This window comes from Anguilla anguilla, chromosome 6 (assembly GCF_013347855.1).
Source record: "Anguilla anguilla isolate fAngAng1 chromosome 6, fAngAng1.pri, whole genome shotgun sequence".
Lineage (NCBI taxonomy): Eukaryota > Metazoa > Chordata > Actinopteri > Anguilliformes > Anguillidae > Anguilla > Anguilla anguilla.
This window is the reverse complement of record NC_049206.1, coordinates 7,295,772-7,316,766: the sequence shown is the minus strand read 5'-3', so window position 1 is coordinate 7,316,766 and position 20,995 is coordinate 7,295,772. Positions and strand designations below refer to the sequence as shown.

General features: G+C 44.5%; 1 protein-coding gene across 5 annotated transcripts in view; it reads right to left on the bottom strand.

The window, feature by feature from the left end:
• The window catches only part of astn1 (astrotactin 1), a 323,396-nt gene that overhangs the window by 5,528 nt on the left and 296,873 nt on the right, over positions 1-20,995 (bottom strand). For all 5 annotated transcript variants that reach the window (XM_035422531.1, XM_035422532.1, XM_035422533.1 and 2 more), the window contains 3 exons: positions 16,354-16,489; positions 6,938-7,038; positions 5,584-5,767 (listed from right to left, as the gene is read on the bottom strand). In XM_035422531.1, coding sequence (XP_035278422.1) covers positions 5,584-5,767; positions 6,938-7,038; positions 16,354-16,489 — 421 coding nt within the window. The remainder of the gene's footprint in view (positions 1-5,583; positions 5,768-6,937; positions 7,039-16,353; positions 16,490-20,995) is intronic.

The following is a 20,995-nucleotide window of genomic DNA, read 5'->3' as shown; positions in this document are numbered from 1 at the left end:
CCTGCATAAATGCCAGCAAATAAATACTGATAATTAATTAATGAATTAAACTAAGTAGTATTTGATTTGAAACTCTAATGAAATGACTCAGAGCTGTGTCGTATTAAACACTTTAACGACAACGAGCGATGGCATTCCCTCCCGTTGATTATTTATCGAACACTAATTAACACGAGTAGAGATTTAATCAGCCAATTGGTCAGGCACAGCCTTTTTAGTGGAAAACACACTGAGGGAGGCAGCCAATGTGCATCCATAAAACACAGTTTAGTCAACACACTGTTCTTTGGGCTCTTTTTAAGCCTTAACACCACTCCACCAGGCCCTGCAGCCAAACCAGCCTCTTTGACACACATGTCGCTAGCTAGGTTCAATGAAGTATTAATTATTGAACTGTGCACACGATAACAATATATTGTTGATTACAGTATTGATTACAGTGCCAGATAGGGATCTGTGGCCAGTAATTATCGTACTTAATTCAATTTTCATAATGAATGCAAGACTTTTTAAACTGTATAATATTTTTGTTAACAACCAATTATTTTCTAGTTATTGTCCAATATTTTACCAAGCGGACTGGTTCCCAGTCCGGTTTCCCGGGCAACGCTCACATTTATGAAAGCAGTCATAATGAGTCACACCGATCACAGTGTTCAGTGGGGGTAAATTGACCTCAGCCGAGTTCTAGGTCCATCTTTTCCCTGCGAGCTGAACGAGATGCTGTTCTTGGTCCAGTGCGCAGAAGATAACATGTCAGACAGCTGGGCAATAAATCCCCCCCTTAAAATGTTTTATGAGCTCCTATGAAAATCTCTCAAACAATTTGTCAGAATACACGCTGCATAAAAAATAACTAATGCCGGAACAATAATCATAATTCAAAAAGAACAGAATATAATGTCACATAATGGCCACCACCAAGCGAAACCAAGAAAAATGGACATAACTTCAGAACAGGAAGAACTACTTTTTCCCCCCACAATTGTGCTAGTAATATTTTTATCACACCTTTAAATCACTACACAAACTTTACTGCTCAAGCCTTTTCTGGCCATATGACCTCCAAATTCCCGAAGTGCAATATATCAAACATCGCGTGTATGCTGTTCTTTTAGGACGTCTGTACGGTAATTTGTCTTATTATAATTACACAAACTTCCCATTTGTGGCACTACAGTTTTCATTCACTACATCTAAATAAAAAGCCCTTTCCTTTGTATTCTTAAGTTACAGTTTAATTCTTGGCATTTTTTTTAGGTGCTTTATTTAAAAGCCGTCAAATTTGCACGAGGGGAAAATAAGCCAGCAAAAGCAATTAAAAACCGCCCTTGCAATACTGATTAACAAACCCATAAGACTGAGTTCAACTCCCGAGCTGTGGGCCTCGTCCATCTCCTGGAGCTAAATAAAACAGGGACACAGGGGGGACTGCAATGCCCTACACATAGCCCTCTGACACCATGCCAGCCATCCGGCATTTCTAAAGCAACAGTAGGCCCCGTGTGGAGGGCAGTATCACAGCAATGACGAGAAGGAGACGAGCAGGAAGGTGATCGGGGGGGAAAGCAAAAGCGAGCGATACCTTTTGGCCTGGAACATCACGCGGCGTCGCACGAAAAGAGGCGGGAAAATATTCTCGGACGGAGGCCGCCCCGAGACGCAACGCGTGCAAAGGGAAAAGAGTGGAGTCCGCTAAAAAACGCACCTCCTGCTCTTCCCAATCACTTTACCCTCAGTACGGCCAGCTCCGCCGACACCAGTTTACATTCTGTCGGTTCGGCGACAATTATCTCCTGTTTTGACTAGCTGATGAAAATCGCATTTTAACGACCAAGGTCGTTTGCGAGCGGGACGAACTCCGGTGAGCTGAAGTCACTCAAAACAAGAGGAATCAACGTCCAACAGGGTAACACCTTCTCTCTCTCTTTTGTGTTTTCGTTAATATGTGTGGAAACAAAATGCTCACTGTTATGATTTTTGATTCGATTACACTTCTCTCAAAAAATGCTGGATTGACACGAGATATTAATTCAAAATGCAAAACGGGGAAAAACGATCCTTCGGAGGGATATTTATGCCGTTCTGGAATACGTGCAAGCAAGAGGTAACTTTATTACGGGTGACCCTGGAGAGCCATTATCACAACTGTTTAGCTGATCATTATTTGCTATTTGACACGCTCGCATGCTAAGCTGCACCCCAGCAGAATAAGCACCGCGGCGTTTTATTTCATATTTATCAACTGTAAAGTGACATGTGTATTATTCTTTTTGTCTAATGTTTCCAGATGTGCCTTGGAAAAAAGGCAGTTGCTGAAAGCGAGTAATTCAATGCACGAACTACGTCACGCGCCCCGATCCCATTCAATACCCGAAATAGAAATAACAATCCAGCTTTACGACCGTAAGGTCAATTAACAGTTTCAGAAAAAGCGTTTGTACAGATTTATGGGTATTGCTTCAGACTGTACTAATCACTCAAAAGACATGTTTGGCTGCCGAAGGTGTCCCTCTATAACGTGACGAGCGATCTGGGTTTTTGGAACAAATTGAGTAGGCGTAAACAAGCGCCATGTAAGAGCAATTGGGAAATATGGAACCAGGTGTTGAAATGACCAGTTCCTGACGTTTTAACTCCTGAATTATTAAACTGATCCTGTTCTTCACGCAACAGCGTTCAATATTCAACTCTGTGAACAGGTATACCGGTTCCCTAAGCCTATGTAAGCAATCCACAGGCTCAGCCAAACCAACAGCTGAAGCAGGGACTGCACAGGTTTTATTCAGGAGAAAACATCCATCTCCCCGAACTGTGTTTTTATTCTGAGTACGCAGCTCCTGCTCTACGCCGACTGTCCCCAAGTTCCTTCTGTTTTGTTTTTTTTTCCTTTCTCTCATCTCTCGCTAAATGGCATTATTACCAGGGGTCGAATTACGGGGGAGATTACTAATTAAGACTTGGACCTCCCCCCCTCCCCCCACAAAAAAACAACAGGTCAGGGGGTCGAAACGTTTATATATCCTTCTTACCTGTAATCATAAATATTACAATACATTTACCATCAGTAAATGTTTCGACCCCCCTGACCTGTTGTTTTCACCTCTTTTGGGGGGGTCCAAGTCTTAATTAGGGGGGTCAGACCCCCAAAATCCTCCCCCGCCCCCCCCCCCGTAATTCGAACCCTGGTTATTACTCCCCTGTACCTCCCTGCTCACAGGTAAATCTGGGCTGCAGGGTCACAGTCAGGCCTGGATTCAGTCACCTTCTCAGGAAATTACAGAATTAAGTGCAAGTGCTCATTTTTATTCCGAAGAGACACAGTTCGGCAAAGCTCAGCAATTATCACAAATAGCAAGAATAAATAAATATTAATAAAACTGCTCACATTCAGAAAAGTACCTGCATTTTCGTGCCAAAACTCAGCCAAACTCAAGGATGCATGTTGAGGCCTTGATTTACTCATCATCTTCATGGGATTAATCTTCATAAGGGCAGGTGTACTACCGTATCAGCATGTTTGCAGGCTATGAGACTAATACGTAATTTTACAGTAACTTACAGCGACAAGCTTTAAGTCTGAACAGCACAGTCCATCCTCCAGCATCAGACTAGATCGCTTGATACGTAATTGGTCACGCTACATTATTATTTAATTTCCTTGAACTTCTCTCATTATTATTATTATTTTATTTTATTTTTTCGGAGGGAGTGTCTGTAGATGGAATGGGCTCGTAAAGCATTTACAGCACTTTAAAAGATGCCTTTTATGCGCTTTTTTTTTTTATAGAAGCGGGAACTCTCACGGAACATTTGGAGGTTTGTGTGCTCGTTGGGGTTCGCCAGCTTATTTCACGTCGCCCGCAAAATGATTTTACAAGTCATTCGTTAATCTGAACCGAAAAATAAAAATAAAAAGCCGAAATAAAAAAGGCATTCGATAGGTGTACATCAAAGCCTGCAGTCTACTTTTGTGACTCGCTTACGTTTCAACTGCTTATTTTTAGCTTTACAGAAATAAGCTTTGCCAACTCATTCTTATGTGCCTTTTACACAAAAAAATTCCTAAACAAATAAGTAGCTGCCAAACATTAATGGCACCATAAGGGTGCATAAAATAAAATATATAAAGCATTATGCAGCAAGTAAAGCCTTTACATAATACAGCAAGACAGAAATCTTACTTATGGAGCACCAGACCAGCCAAAGACATACAAAGATGTTTATATACTGTTAAACTAGAAAAAAAAAAAAACACCCACAAATTAATCTATGGAGAAATACTTACATAACATAGCTGTCTAATTGTTAGGAAAGTCTACGAAAGTCATAAATAAATACCCATTCCAGCAGGAAATGAACAAAAAGGATGGGCAGTTTATGGAACAATGATTTATCAGCTCCTCGTTCAGCAATTCGGGATCTCGCTGATGTCTGCGCTAATGATTAAGGACCATTAGCCATTAGTGACGTCTGCTCGTGTTTTGCTGACTTCGAGAAGCCTGATTTCATCCGAGGCGCTTATTGCACATTAATCACACTCCGGAAAAAACTGCCTTTTACCCTAAGTGCGTTTTAATGGAACACATCGCGAGCGAACCAATTACATCAACCCCTCCGCGCGCGTTCGACCCGCTCAGAAAGCGACCGCTGCTTTTTCGAACCGAAAGCCGTCGTCTCTCCGAGCCTCCGGCGCTCCCTTAATCGCTTTCACCTGTTCCCCCCGTGCCTCTGCATGCAAGCGTCGGCGTCCGATACTGAACACGCGTGCGTTTGTAAAGCGTTAGGCCGTGAGGTCACTGCGTAGTATTGTTTTCCCCTTCCTCCATGATGGGGGAACCTCTGGCCTCTGGGGACGTCCTTCATGGTGTGTCCAATGGCGTACAGGTCCGTCCTGAATCGACAGAAATGGATTTTGTAACCGCCACTTCCCTAGCATCAGCGGCGGCGTTAGCTACGTTGCTGGGACGCACGTAGACCTCACGGTCGGGGGATTGTGGGAGTTAATCATTTTCACCACCCAGCTGTGTGGATGAGCTTCCTCTCCGCTTCAGGCTGGAGGTCTGCGAACCACACTCAGCACTTCCACGCAGCTGACGCTGTGTTTACGCGGCTCGTAACGTCCGGGTTTCCATTCGCTTTAAATCAAGGCAAACGCATGGACCGCCTTTGGTTCATTCCCATAGCCATAAAACCACATATTAGCAGATCACTATTACTGCTATAGTTACAATCCAACAGGAAAATTTTACAGAAATATATGAACATCAATAGAGCAATTAAGACACAATTAGGAAGAAACCAGTAATAAAAGACCAACAGAATGAAGAGAAAGAGATATGTGTGTATACATAGAGAGAGAAAAAGAGACTGACTCCGAATGTGTGTGTGAAATAAAAAGAGTGACAGAGAGAGAAAGACAAGAGAGGGTGTGTGTGTGTGTGAGAGAGAGAGAGAGAGAGAGAGAGAGAGAGAGACACACACACACACACTCACACACACACACACACACACTCACACAGACACAGACACAGACACACACACACACACACACACACACACACAGGAGCGGAGGACGGGTACCTGGGGCCCAGCTCGTCCTCGCAGCGCCAGGTGAACTCCCCGAAGCTCTCGTAGCGCTGGTTGTAGTGGTAGAGCACGCGGTGCAGGGTGGGGGAGCCCAGGTCCATCAGGGTGTTGTAGGCCGTCTGCTGCTCCTTCCCGCTGGTGTAGCCGTTGAACAGGTTGTAGATCTTGTCGGAGATCTCTGACGGGGAATTGGGAAAAAAGCAAATTGGACGAGAGCAAGAAGGATTTCTGCGAGGGTCAGGTTCGCCGATCCGCGGAACAATCTGGAAGTGTCTGTTCCAGTGACATATGCTCTCTGTCTCTCGTTCAGAGCCAGGTGGAAAATGGCAAGCAGGAAAAAACAGAGATCTTACCTTGACAGAGGCTCCCAAAATCTTTGGGTCAGGACGCCCTTTGGCAAACGGAAATTCTTTAAACCCCCCCTCCCCCATTGTCTCTGTCCACACTCCCCGCTTCTGGAACCTCTTCCTTGAGATATGAACGGATCGTACCCTGAAGCCTGAATTCTCATTGCTTTTCAGAAATAACAAGATTGATACATTCAAACAGGCCTCACAAGCTTATAGCATTTGTTTAATTTCCGTGCAAATTAATCTTTTACAGAGGTAATCCTGTCTCTGTGCAGTTACAGTTATGAAAAAGGACAGCTAGGTTAAATTTCAAAAAACAAAAAAAACATTCCCATTGTAATAATTATCAGTCAAATCAGAAAAAAACCTCTTCCATCCCCAGTATTACTTTCTAAAAGCGGTGAGCTTTCTCACCGCAACAGAATACCTCACAGTGAGGGCCATTTCAGTTTAAACTCCCTCCTGCCTCTGTGTGTGAGCATAAGCACCCCTGATTTATACTCTACAGAGCTGTTGATAGCCAGGGCAGCATCTGGGAGAGAGCTATTATTTAAAAAATGAGGCCATTTTAGCTCAGAATTTGTCCTTAAATACTGACATCTACGAAGGGAATAGGTCCTTTACGCAGCATTGATTATATGCCGACGTAGCATTTATGCTGCAAGGACGTAATCATTTTAACAGACTGGTACTACGGTCCCCAAAAGATAAGCATTTGTCTGTAATCTTACCGCACAATCAAACTCAAATGTTGATTTATTTAATGGAGATTTAATGGAAATTTTAAATTGCGATAAACTGCTAAACTAACTGAACTGTTTGTGTAGGAGAAAACACACACACACACACACACACACACACACACACACTCTTCATCTGAGTAGTGAAGGTTAGGAAAAGCACAGTTCTGACCGAATCCAGGCCTGTGTTGTGTGCACCCCCCCCCTCCCCCCCCCTCACCCGCCACCGCCCCCGCCCCCCCCCCCGGAGGAGCTCACCTTGCGCTTTGACATCGTCCACCGCTGGGCAGGGCGTCTTAATGGTGATCTCACTGGAGCCGGAGCGTCTTCCTGTGTTGTCCACCGCCCACAGTCTGAACCTGCAGTGCACAGCGAGGAGAGAGAGAGAGAGAGAGGCCATTTATTACCTGTGCTGACACAGAACACATTCCACTGTGCTCCACCTGCTGTCAGACTGCCTGTTAATGTGCTGTGTTGTGGCTGGGGCAGGCCTGTGCTGTGCAGAACCAGTGCAGTATGGGACTGTTTGTGCAGTCTCTGCCCATGCCAGCATCGATGGCCTGACTGCTGCATGGTCTTTCTAAACCTGGTACAACCACCAAAGCACAGCAAGATAGGACCCCCAGACACAGACACACTCACAGTCACACACATGCACACATACTGTACACACACACACTCACACACACCCACTCACTCCCTCTCTCTCACACACACACACACACACACACACACACATTCACACCCATACGCACACACACACTTAAAACACACACTCACATACACACACAATGCACACACACACAGTAACACACTAACACACACACACTCTCACACACACGCAAACATACACACACAAACACACATTCACACACAAGCTTACACACTCACTCACACTCTAACACACACACACACACACACACACCCCTCCCTCGCCCTGCGTGTGAAACGCACACAGCCGTGGAAGCAGCTCAGACGAAACCGCGCCGCGCTTTCGTGACTACATGACGCACTGGCTCAGGCCTGCTCAGTAAATATTTGCTGGCTGCTGCAGCGAGACAATTACGGAGCTAAATTGGTTTGGAGATGCTAATGTGCAGAACAGTGAGAGAGAGAGAGAGAGAGCGAGAGAGAGACGGAGAGAGAGGTGGAGCGTGTAAGGGATCGCTCCTGTGGATCCAGACGCGACGTTCTCACACCGCCACCTCAACTGCAGGCGCAATAACATCATCATCGCTCCCCGCAATGGCTTCCATACGGTTTCCGGAACATTTGCTTTGCGCCGCAGTCGCGGGGGTCATGAAACGCACATCAGCGTTAAGATGTCACCCGCGTTCAGCGGGAGAGAGAGCCGCACTCTCTCAACGGTTTTATAGTTCCGACGTATTATTTTACAGCAAAGGAAAGTCGATATTCGCTGGGAAAGAAAAGCAGAAAATGAATACTGTTCAGGAGGAGAGCTTGTTGTGAAGGTACATTGCTCATCACGCTATTGCGGTTAACGGTTAAATATATCCAATGCATATCGCAGAAGAATACATGCAGTGATATATACGACTGTACTCTGCTCTACATAAAATAGTAACAATAATAATTAATCAATAGGTAATAAGAGATAAACTCTCAAGCATACAGTTTCCTCTGGGTCGATATACGTCCATCTGTAATCGGTCACAGACAGATCAGTTCATCGCAATAATCTGTAATTTGGGCAAATCAAGGGCATAAATAAAATGAGTATGATGTAACATGCATGCGTGTAGATTTCCTCATAAAGCTATGGAATTCTCATTTATTTATTTATTTATCTTTGTAGCTGTTTATCCATGTTCTTCTTTATTCCACAATATTTGGGTGCTCCCTCTATCACATTTATTTATTCTGTTTGTAAAACACTCCAGGAAGCATAATTAACTTAAACACTCTATGTAACAACAAAACTGTCCCACTGTATCACACAATACTGCACAATATCACACAATACCACACAATATCACACAATACCACACGGTACCACCACAATGCCACCACAAAACCACACACAAAACACACCACACAATACCCCCTGGCTGAGAAATATTCTGTAGGACAGGAATGCTCAAGTCTGGCTCTCGACACCAGTACTACCACTGGTTTTCAGTCTTCCCCTCCAAACAGGACCAATTTAAACCTGGGGCACCAAGTGAGTAAGTGATGAATTAACTATCGGGTAGAAGAGAAAACCAGCTGGACTCCTGGTCTGGGGGGGCCAGATTTGGGTGTCCTTGCTGTAGTTGGTCCTCACCCTTTCCCTTAAGGATCTATTTCACTCCTGTGTCACTCAAAGTAACCGGTTATTCAAAATCAACTCAGTTTACTTGCCATTGAACTTTCTCGGTTAGTTTCACGTTTACTGCTGTGAATACCCCATAACACATACCCCTGTCCTCAGTTCATCTTTCTATAGTGTGTTGTTAGCGTTTAACGGTAATTGCTTAAGAGATTCTTATTTCATCAAATGACAGCGTAAACATCTTCAAACTCATCTCTGGCACGACATATTTCTCCCTTGCCAAATTAAGACTGGCTTGAGCTTTCAGGTAAGATAAATGGAAACCAGAACACAAAATGAGCACGGAACTGTGTAAAATAGTTCAAAATTGCTTCAGCGTGCAAATTATGTAATGCATACCTTGTATATCAACGCCTATAGACTCTTTAGCCAAAATAGGAGGGGTCTTTCATTATAACAATAGACATACATGCATGTCTCTGGGCCGGAGCCTATTGATGAAGATTTACTAAATGCAACAAAACCAGGCACGGCCTTTCACAGCCTTTTCTTTCACAGCACGCACCATTTTACGAGACAACCGGAGCACCAGAAGATGGTGGCTGGCAGCCATTTTGTATGGTAACTCTACTGAGGTGGCAACATAACCGTTACTACACCGTAGGTCAAACAATTTCACAGAGAGGGATGAAAGGGATGCTCGTAAAGATACTGTTGAATCACATCTCCATCTAGTGGATATCTGCACAAACAGCCCTCCCGGGCGACAGAGAACCTCAGGACATACGGACCGAAATGCCGTGTTGATATTTAAGGCCACCAGAGGCCTCGTCAGCAGCTGACGTTTCTGCTCTGCCATCCTGCATGGCACAGAGGGCGCGGTGGCGTATCTGGTATCTGGGTGGCAGTGTAGTATAATGGGTAAGGAACTGGTCTTCTAACCTAAAGGTCACAGCTTCGATTGCCAGGTAGGACTCTGCCGTTGTACCCTTGAGCAAGGTACTTAACCTGCATTGCCTCAGTGTATATCCAGCTGTATAAATGGATGCAACGTAAACGCTTTGTAAGAGAGAGCCTGGTCAGCGCTGATTTGATACGTGATGACACAGCGGAACCACAGACGCTCTGACGTTCTGCCCGAACGCAGGCTTCAGCACGATGATCAGACGTACACAGCGGAATAAATGCTGGTACCGCTGCCTCACATGTTAAGTTCGGTTAGCCCGACACAGCTCTTTTGAAACACTGCATTTGAACTCTGGGGGTCCTGGGAGGTGGAATTGGTTTTTATGGATGAGCCTCGACAGAGTGTCTCACTCACTTTAAAACATCCAATGCCTGTCTCCCCCCCCCCCCCCCCCCCCCATCGCTTCCTGCACGTCCCGGTGGCTGGACCCCCTCCCGTGCTTCCAGAGTTCCGGACGGGGTTACGTCCCAGAAAGCAGCATGGGGTCCCGCCGCCGGGACGAATTTGCGAGGAGGCGAAGGAAACGGGCGCTTTGGGATCACGCGCTTCAAAGTGACACCCGTGATGAATGAGCCGGAGGCCAGGCGGGGACGTGAGGAGGGAGCGTGTGCGCGTTTGTGCGCTGTTCTGTACATCACACCCCCCTCCCGACCCCCGACCCCCCCCCCAAAAAAAAGGAGAAAAAGGCAGAGAACATGTGGAGGGACGATGTCCCTGGGACATTTCCTCACTGTCTAATCTCTCCAATCTGGCCCTGCGTTTGAGGCCGGGAGCGCGAGGTAATCAGCTGCACGTGTGACGCCATGTTGCGGGCGAAACGGCCACGGGGGAGAAGGGACAGGTGGTGGGCCAATCGGACGGTCCAGCCGCAGTCGCCATAGCAACGGACCATTCTCTGCGACCTTTTCGACCCCACTGCTGACCAGGAGTCACGTGCAGAACACCAGCACTGATCTGACTACTCTCTCCCCTGAGCTGACGGTGACCTCATCATGATGTCATCCAGTTGTGATCTTCACCGTGATCTAAATCCCTCTCTGAAAGCACACCTAGCTGTGCAACAGTCAGATCTGCTTGGCAGCCGTTAAATTCAGCAAAATATTACTTAATTGGCAGGCTATTATGCACTTGGATAAATACACACACACAATATTTAGCACATGCACAAATGAAATAGAAATTGGCCACATAAAATAAAGTCAAGATGATTTGTGAAATACAGTCAGATTATGTTTCTAATCACTGGAATATTGTATAATTACTCATTCTAAAATGAAAACTATATTCAATCAATTAAATCAAATTTGTTTTTTTTTTATTGTGACTACTGAACATAACAAACCACATTTCTGAAGAAAAAGGTAACAGTTGCATTAATATGCTGATGATAAGCATGTTGGATAACTGCTTGGCTGAGTAATAGAGGTGGATGCTTCAAACAGTTGCTACCTAGCCATTTGCATCAGAATAAGAAAGATAAATTTACTAGCCTGTTTGTAACAGGGGATATTTATTTTAAACAGCATGTGAAACAGCAATCATGGGCACAATATATTCCTTGTTCAATTGCACACCATAAATAAAATCCAGAGGAAATACATTAATAGGTGAGGGTAAACGGAGAGTAAATATGTTTTTTTTTTGTTTTTTTTTTTTTTGGGGGGGGGGGGGGGGGCAGTCCCTTCTTATTTTCCCATTGGAAGATAAATAAGCATATATGTATGTAAAGAATGTGCTAGGATGGATGGATTAAGTCATGCATTTATTTATGGCCATGTCATTCATCAACATCACAAGTGTCAACCTTGCATGATAAAAAGCCTTCCTAGTGCTTAACATGCATCATCCAACCAGACAGGCATATGAACATAGCCAATATAAAACATGCATCTCAAGGCTGACTCTGGGGCTAAGGAGATTGAGGTGGCAGTGACTTACATGCTCCTTTTATCAAATGCAAAGGCCCTCTCTCACTGAACAACATACAACAACGTACCAAAAATCATACTGTACCTCACTGTCTGTTTTCAAACATTTAACACGGTTGCAACAAATATCGTGTATTTTCACAGCTGAACCAGAATCTATATACTGTACCTGTATTATAGGTTGACTGACACATCGGCCTAGCCAATCAGTGATGTCTTAAGTGGGGAGAAGGGCGGGTGGTGGGGCCCAAAATTACTGGTGACACCTCTGGGGCCAATATAACATGCAATCAGCAGGTATGAACTTTATAAACTTCATTCATTTATTTATGGTTTTTTTCATCCACCCCAGCAGTGTTGGCATTGTTGTCCCTGAAAACATGGTGTTTATGGCCTCTTGGACCAGATGCTCGGTGCGTGTGACCTCTATATACATACACACAGTAAAACATGCAGTGTTAATTCAACTCTAACAGAGTGCTTGTCAGTCCATTAGGGGCCACATGCTCTGTAAGAGTTGATTTAACACTGAATATTTTACTCTGTAGGCAAACACAAGCTGATCAGTCTCCCTGTCTGCTCAAACATCGCGATTGGCACTGACCTTGAAGAGCGCATATCCATCTGACGTTTTTATTGGTCGTTTCTTTCTCTCTTTCATTCTCCCTCCCTCTCTTTCTTTCTTTCTTTTAGCCATTTATTGACCCTCGTTATGGAAACTCAAATGCATCTATCTGATTACTCCATGAATCTTTCTGAGCGGTGAGCCCTGTGCATGCGGGGGGAGGGGGTAGATAGTATGGTAAACTCCAGTACAACAGGCTACACGGCTCCATGTCACCTTCATCCAAAATGAGAGGGCAGAGAAAGCCCCATTCCTGTTTTGCTCCAGCGGTGGTTTTATATCATATTACAGAAAAGTATAGCCTTTAGGTAAATCGCAAGCCTCGATGGGTTTGAATGGCCGGTCCTTGTCATTATGCATTGTTATGTTCAAATGTTCTCATAGCAAAGGCGGAAAATCACATCGATAATTTCATTGTTCACGACACAGTTATAAAGGCAGCGCTGCAATTTGTATTGGCATCATACTGTAATTTGTTGATACTGTAATTTTTTTTTTTTTATATCACCGTCAATGATAAATGGTAAAAAAAAAAAAAAAAAAATGAAATACGCGACTGGAATGCACCCTTAATGTGCAGCTAGACAGGCAAATACGCAGGCACCCAACTGACCAGCAGGGGGCTTCTGAGTGCTGTCATCCCCCTCTACCTTACCTGGACACACTAGAGCCAATTATAGTCCATCACATATTGAGGCTGATAGCCATTCATTTTTTTAAATCGTGAATGCAAAATAAATTGCATCCAGCACATTGCATTTACAGTTCTCTCAGAAGTGCAAAATCATTTGAAAGGGCTATTCTATTTCCCCTCGCAAGCTGACTCGAAGGTATTAAAATGAAGTCATAGTTGCGGCTAATCACTGTTGAAAGCACTTCACATTAAATAATTATGATGAACACTCCTGACATTTGAGATAATTGAACCATACTGTGATTATTGCACCTTTTGCAAAGACAACCGGTGGGAACTTCAACATTTATTTGAACTTCCGTAAATTGCAAAGACAAATGCTGGGAATTAAAATAAATGTTGAGGTTTCACAGATTTAGACAATAATTCAGATATTATAAAAATTATTTGACCAATTAAACTGTCAAGTGACAGCGCAGATTATTTTACAGGGTGAGCACACGCAGTTCTGTATATTAAAGAGCAACTGAGTTTAGCTTTACTCTGTGTAAAACATATGTTACTCTTGACATTTCAGACTGCTGCGGGACTTGTTTTACTGCCAGTGATGGTAAAGAAAATGAAAAAAATAAAGTCATCCAGACTCCTTAAAAAACTTTATGAAAAATTTATGAACGGGAGCCTACATTCTTTCCCTGTCTACATCCTCCTCTCCGTGTGCGGGGGGTCACAGGATCTATTAAGTTCTGTTCGGAGGTGCGGGTGTGCCCGGCAGGTCATGGGATCTATTAAGTTCTGTTCACTGAAATCCCCCCTGGGTTACCTTCCCTCCATGGTGTCATCCTACCGCAGTAAAAATAAGAATGTGACCTGGACTGTTCCAGAACCTTCCGGCTACAGTCCACAGCTTGCTGTGTAACATTAATATATTTATACTGAATTTCCCTCGCTGAATCACTCCAATGCACCACAAATGCTTGGTATCACAGTACGCACGCGGGACCACAGGATGGTCCCAAGTGACACAGTTCAATCTGATGAACCTACCAAACAGAACTATTAAAGGAGAAAAAAAAAATAGTCAGTATTTATTTGAAAATTAAAGTTGTAAGTCACATATAAACTCTGGAACACAGTGCTGCTGCTGATACTAATATTACTACTACTACTACTATGAATACTACTGCTACGGCTATTACTACTACTACTACTACTACTCATCTCCTACACTTTGCACACTTTATGTTGATTTATTTTTCTTTTGTATTCTGATGGGCTGCAGGATTGTCAGTGGCTGAGCTCACTATCAATGTTCCTATTTTTTTTGTTCAGTTTGATTGACAGCAGTGAGCGTGTCAATGGGGAGACCACACGTTATTGGATGGAGCCAGGCAGAACGTTATTTTCCTGTGTTCTACCCGCTAACCATTCCCAACACATTCATCTCTTCACTGCTATTACCGCTATTAGCATCAAGTGCTTCACTGACACACTTTTATTACCTGCCAAGGCTTAGCCCACTTCCTTAGCTGTCTGAAATATATTTAAAACACCCAAATTTGAGCCTCCAGTTCATTCAGTACATTAAAATCAAAACAGAGATTCCATGTTTTTGCCTAGACAAAAATGAATGTACCTCATTAAAGAATATCACAGGATCACGCTGCACATATTCCATGGATGCACATTCTGCTATTTGTTATAATTCACACGTTGGTGGTATAAAGTTGTTATAACTCACATGTAGCTGGTATATGGTTGTTGTAACTCACAAGTTGGTGGCATGAGGTTATTGTAACACCCAAGTTAGTGGTATAAGATTGTTATGACATGTATAAGGTTGCTATAAGTCAAACATTGGTGGTATAAGCTTTGTATCACACACGTTGGTGGTATAAGGTTGTTATAACACATATTGGTAGTATGAGGTTGTTATAAGTCAAACGGTGGTATAAGCTTACTATAACTCACACATTGGTGGCATAAGTTTGCTATAACTCACAAAAAGGTATGTTGGTGGCATAAGGTCATTATAACTTGTGTGAAGGTGGTATATGGTCGTTGTAACTCACAGATTGGTGGTATAAGATTGTTATAACACGCACATTGGTGGTATAAGTTGGTCATAACTCACATGTAGGTGGTATAAGATTGTTATAACGTGCACATTGGTGGTATAAGTTGGTCATAACTCACATGTAGGTGGAATAAGGTTGTCATAAAGCGCACATTGGTGTCATAAGGTGGTCATAACTCACATGTAGGTGGTATAAGATTGTTATAACGCGCACATTGGTGTCATAAGGTGGTCATAACTCACAGATTGGTGGTATAAGGTTGTCATAAAGCGCACATTGGTGTCATAAGGTGGTCATAACTCACATGTAGGTGGTATAAGGTTGTTACAACGGGCACATTGGTGTTATAAGGTGGTCATAACTCACATGTAGGTGGTATAAGATTGTTATAACGTGCACATTGGTGGTATAAGTTGGTCATAACTCACATGTAGGTGGAATAAGGTTGTCATAAAGCGCACATTGGTGTCATAAGGTGGTCATAACTCACATGTAGGTGGTATAAGATTGTTATAACGCGCACATTGGTGTCATAAGGTGGTCATAACTCACAGATTGGTGGTATAAGGTTGTCATAAAGCGCACATTGGTGTCATAAGGTGGTCATAACTCACATGTAGGTGGTATAAGGTTGTTACAACGGGCACATTGGTGTTATAAGGTGGTCATAACTCACATGTAGGTGGTATAAGGTTGTTATAACGGGCACATTGGTGTTATAAGGTGGTCATAACTCAGATTGGTGGTATATGGTTGTCATAAAGCGCACATTGGTGTCATAAGGTGGTCATAACTCACATGTAGGTGGTATAAGGTTGTTATAACGGGCACATTGGTGTTATAAGGTAGTCATAACTCACATGTAGGTGGTATAAGGTTGTTATAACGGGCACATTGGTGTTATAAGGTGGTCATAACTCACATGTAGGTGGTATAAGGTTATTGTAACTCACAGGTTGGTGTTATAAGGTGGTCATAACTCACAGATTGGTGGTATATGGTTGTCATAAAGCGCACATTGGTGTCATAAGGTGGTCATAACTCACATGTAGGTGGTATAAGGTTGTTATAACTGGCACATTGGTGTCATAAGGTGGTTATAACTCACATGTAGGTGGTATAAGGTTGTTATAACGGGCACATTGGTGTCATAAGGTGGTCATAACTCACATGTAGGTGGTGTCAGGCTCCAGGCAGCGGATTATCATGCTGATGGAGGAGGCGAGGAGGCCGGGGATGTCCCCCAGCATCACACACGGAGACTTGGCCCCAGACAGGATGTCATCCACGAAGCTCAGCAAGGACTCTGCAAAGACAGGAAGTCATTACGCATACCGCACACGCACTACGCGTATGAGACAGACGAGGCCTCCAAAGGAAACATCAGAACAAAATAAACCCACGACAATCCAAACGATGGGTCAGAAATAAAAAAATAAACAAAAAAAATCTAACTCGTAACTCGCACTTCAAAAAAACGTTAAAATTTATGAACAGGAACCTAAATGCTTTCCCTGCAGTGCAGACCACTCCAGGATCTCCTCTCTTGGAGTGTGACTAATTTGCTAGCAAGACCACTTCGGCTGCGCGGGGCTTCACGTGAAATCAGAGACGACCTTTAAGCGCAATCAGGCAGCTCTGAGCAATCGTCGCACCACTCAAAAACGGCGTCGCACTTTCTCAAAAAAGATCATCCTTCACTCCGCGCTCGAGCACATCGTCGAGATCAATCGACCAGATGGCACAGGTTCTCGAAAACTAATCTGCGCAATGTCAAGGTCAAAATATGAAAAAAATAAAAATAAAAAATAAATAAATAAAAACCCTTAGCTGCATGGCGCATTACACTGGCAGAGCGCACTAGCGTACCTCCTTTACCACGGAATAGGAAAAAAAAACAAAAAAACTGAAACAGACAGACGTGTAATAAATGCCTCGGGAATTAAGTACAATAAAACCGAGTTCATATAGGCACCCAAAACGCATACTTTTTACTTCAGCAGACATTCCTTGCGACTTACGCCGCAGCTGAGAGTCTGCCCCGGCTGGCGGTTTTTAAACGAGGACGCATAAGGGTTGTGTTAATCAGGGGGGGGAAAAAGTTGCGGGCTGGCGCGGGGACCGCTAGACGTCTGAAATAAACACGAGCGTGGAAGCGGGCCGCTTCTCCGCCGCGTTAATTGGGCATGAGCTGAAACAGCCCCGCGGGACCGGAGAGGCCCCCCCCCCCCTCCTGATTTGAAGAAATTTGCACTCCGTCCGTCCAACTGCTGGGGCCTGACGTTTTAGACCGAGGGGGGGGGGCGCCGACGTTTTGGGTTTCACGCGGCGATCTCAAAGCGCGATCGAAATAAAGACCTCAGCGAAACTTTACCCAATAGGAGGAAACAAAGCACCCCGCCTGCTCTAAAGTATGCGTTTCTCCCAGAGTAACAGAGAGAGAGAGAGAGAGAGAGAGAGAGAGAGAGAGAGACAGAGAGAGAGAGAGAGAGAGAGAGAGATGGAGAGAGAGAGAGAGACAGAAAGAGGGATGGAGATGTTCCATACCACAGCGTGCTTTAGCCGGGGAGGGGCCCACCTCTGAGGGTGCCGTCAGAAACCAGTCCAGCGTGCCCATTCAAAAAAAAAAAAAAAAAAGGCCCACTTAACACTCTGGGACACGGCTCTGGTATGCAGACTCAGACGGATGCCAGGGAGACCGTCTTTGGAAAAGCAGTAAAAATGGCCGCGAGGGGACCTGTCAGAGCAACGTGTTATGCCTCGCGCCGAGAACCCACGGAAGGCCGCGGGCGAGGGAAATGAAGACTGACGTCGAGAGGGACGGCGTCACTTTAATACGCTCGCTGCAGACGCGTGCGCTATCTGTCTGGGGGCGGCGGGGAGGGAAAGCTCTGGAGCTCAGGAGCCAAATTAGGGCCTGGAGAGAGCAGCGGAAAGACATTAATGGGAAACAAAAAAAATACCGTGATAAGTTCTGCTGCTGTGCTGCTTCAAGAAACCGAGGGAAAGCTGCTCTTGTGACCCCGGTGAGGGTCTTCTCAGCGCTCCCAGCAGCCGCTTCGCAAATCCGCATCACTGGCTCGTTGCTCTGCAGGCTCCTGAACTGCCTTGTGCGCCATCTTGTGTTTGCGTTTTTTGTCACTATGGAAACGTGGCGCCTCACAGAGCCAAGCGTGGACGTACTCTATAAGCACTGGCAGTGATTCCCGTTTGTACTGACCAATCCGGACACTGAATACTGCGGCCTGCATAACAAACGAAAAGTTCAGGCCTTGAGCTATGAGTTGGAAACAAGAGAAGGCCGCTCGCAGCCTGCAGAAGGAAGCTTCGATGTTTTGGCTCATACATCCTTATCCCAGCAGGCTCCGCGGAGAGCGTGTTGGATTCCCCCCACACGGCAGATCATGCCGCTGCCTTAAAACCAATCGGTGAACTCGACGTGACTCCCGCTAACCAGACCGTTGGCCGGACGCCGCGCGAGAATATACTGTAGCCCTCCGGGCACCCTCTGAGCTAACCGTTTCCACAAACAAACGCGCCGGGGAAGCGTGCCGAGCCGTGGCTCCTGAGCCCGCCTCATACCTGCAAGAGCCTTTTTTTTTTTTTTCTTCACGAAACCTCGACTGTTACTAATCGACCCGGCGCTCGCGCCAGCGGCCGCCTGACGTCAAACCGCTTCGGCTTTCCCGTTTTACGGGACGCCAGACAACGGCGGCAATTCGTCTTTAATTCCAGCGGACGTGCCCGGCTTAAACGATCGACTCCCTCGCAAGTTGCAGCGCGCGTGAAGTCAGAGCTTTGAAATATTATTATCGTCAATTTATCAATTTAAAATACGACGCGCCGGCCAGATTCCGCCCGCGTTTTATTGAGTAATTTTATTCGTTTGAGTCTGTGTAACGGAGCCAGCCTTCTCATTGCGAATGATGGTGATTGGTCGTTTTTTTTTTTTCGTGTTTTTTGATGTCGCAATCACTGTTTTACCCCCGGACTCACGGAATATTACTTCACTTTAAAACGGATGCCAATGCGAACGGCCTTGTGTTTATCCCTGTGGTTCAGTGTGAACCTTCGGCTCCTGTTCACATCATTTCAAAATGCCAGCAATGAGGCCAATGATTTATCACACCATACAACATGTATTCTTTTTATTATGAGCGTGTCCCATGTAATTACTAGAAACGTTCTTCATGATATTTGCTCCATTTGACACGTCGAAAAAGGAGCCAATGGAGCATAAACAAAGCCATAAATCCCTGACAGGTGCTCTCTCAAAACACCTGGACAGCTTGACGTGGCTTTGAAAGGGGTGATAAAGTTCTTTTTATGGAGTTACTTCTCATGGCATTGAATCGGAGCCCACCACTTCCCGCAGAGCATCCTTTCGAAAACCCCGCCGGTCTCTAGATTTTGTCCAAGCTCTCTTTAAAATGTTGTACATATGATAGGACTATGACAAACGTCTGACAGGATTTGTGGATTGCATCCCGTTCCAGTTTTAATGGTGGAAAGACTAGTGGAACTTTAGCCGCAGTCACCCCCCCTCCGTAATAATTCCTATTTTACTGTCCACCTTCCCACATGAGTACTTACAGTTTAAAATTCTCCTTTATGGATCTTAAAACTGATTGTAATGTTTTATTTGATTCTTGCCGGGGCCAGTAAGGTCCACATTTTTAAACACCAAGCCAGAGGGGTTTCTTTTAGCCTTTTTCTTTCCCCCTTCTTTGTTTGTCAAAATAATAATAATAATAATAATAATAATAATCACCATCATCATCCTCGTCATCATCATCATAATCATAATAATTCCCTGCCTCTAGTCACATAAACCATCTCGGCATAGTCATAGATTGTGTCAAGTGATCTGATACTCATTAGTTGTCTGTAATTTGCCAACTACTACAGAAATTACTATAATAACTTTGGAAAATGTACAGTAAGGCTCTCACAGCTTTTTGAGCAGGGGACTGAGTCAGACATTTTAACTAGTCCACTGAGCTAGGCATGGGCACAGTTTAAGCAAGGCCTACACAAAAAAACAAACATAAACAAACAAAACAAAAAAAACACACACACACAACACACAAAACACTAATAATAGTAATAAACAGCTATCATTTCAGAAAGAAGGGAAGACTGTTACCTACTTGGATCTTTGTAACTATTATGTATCTAAATGCAGCTATATTCCATAATCCTGCTTCAAAGCTAATGTCAGCTAGCTAGCCACAGTACAGAATGCACTGACATAGCCATCTAGCTAGCCACAGTAGGCTACTGAATGTACTGACATAGTTACAGTAGCCACCTAGCCGAGTCACAGTACTGAATGCGCTGACATAGCTAGCCATCTAGCTAGCCTCAGTAGGCTACTGACTGCACTGACATAGTCAGACACCTAGTAAGCCACAGCACCGAATGCACTGACATAATACCCAGATAGCCTGCACACTAATGAATGGGTGACAGTCAGCAGCCAGGCCGCACTCCCACAATCCCAACCGACACAATCAACTGCAACACTCAAATTGAAAATGAAACTTTTTAATACGCACACTCAGAATGAAATTATCAATGCAAATCTGGATAATCTGTGTCCTAATGAGATGTTTTTGGCCACGCTCCCCCCACCCCCCCACCCCTCCCCCAGAAGTTGTAAATAATTAGGGGGCCGTGAGCGATTCGATTTTAGGCACGCAGCCTTGGGCCTTGGCTAAGGGTCCCCGCTTTCTTGCTCTTCCAAGGAAGAAGGGGGAAAAGGAGTATTTTTCCTTGCCTTGTTCTGCCAAGAGTAAAGAACCCTGGGGTG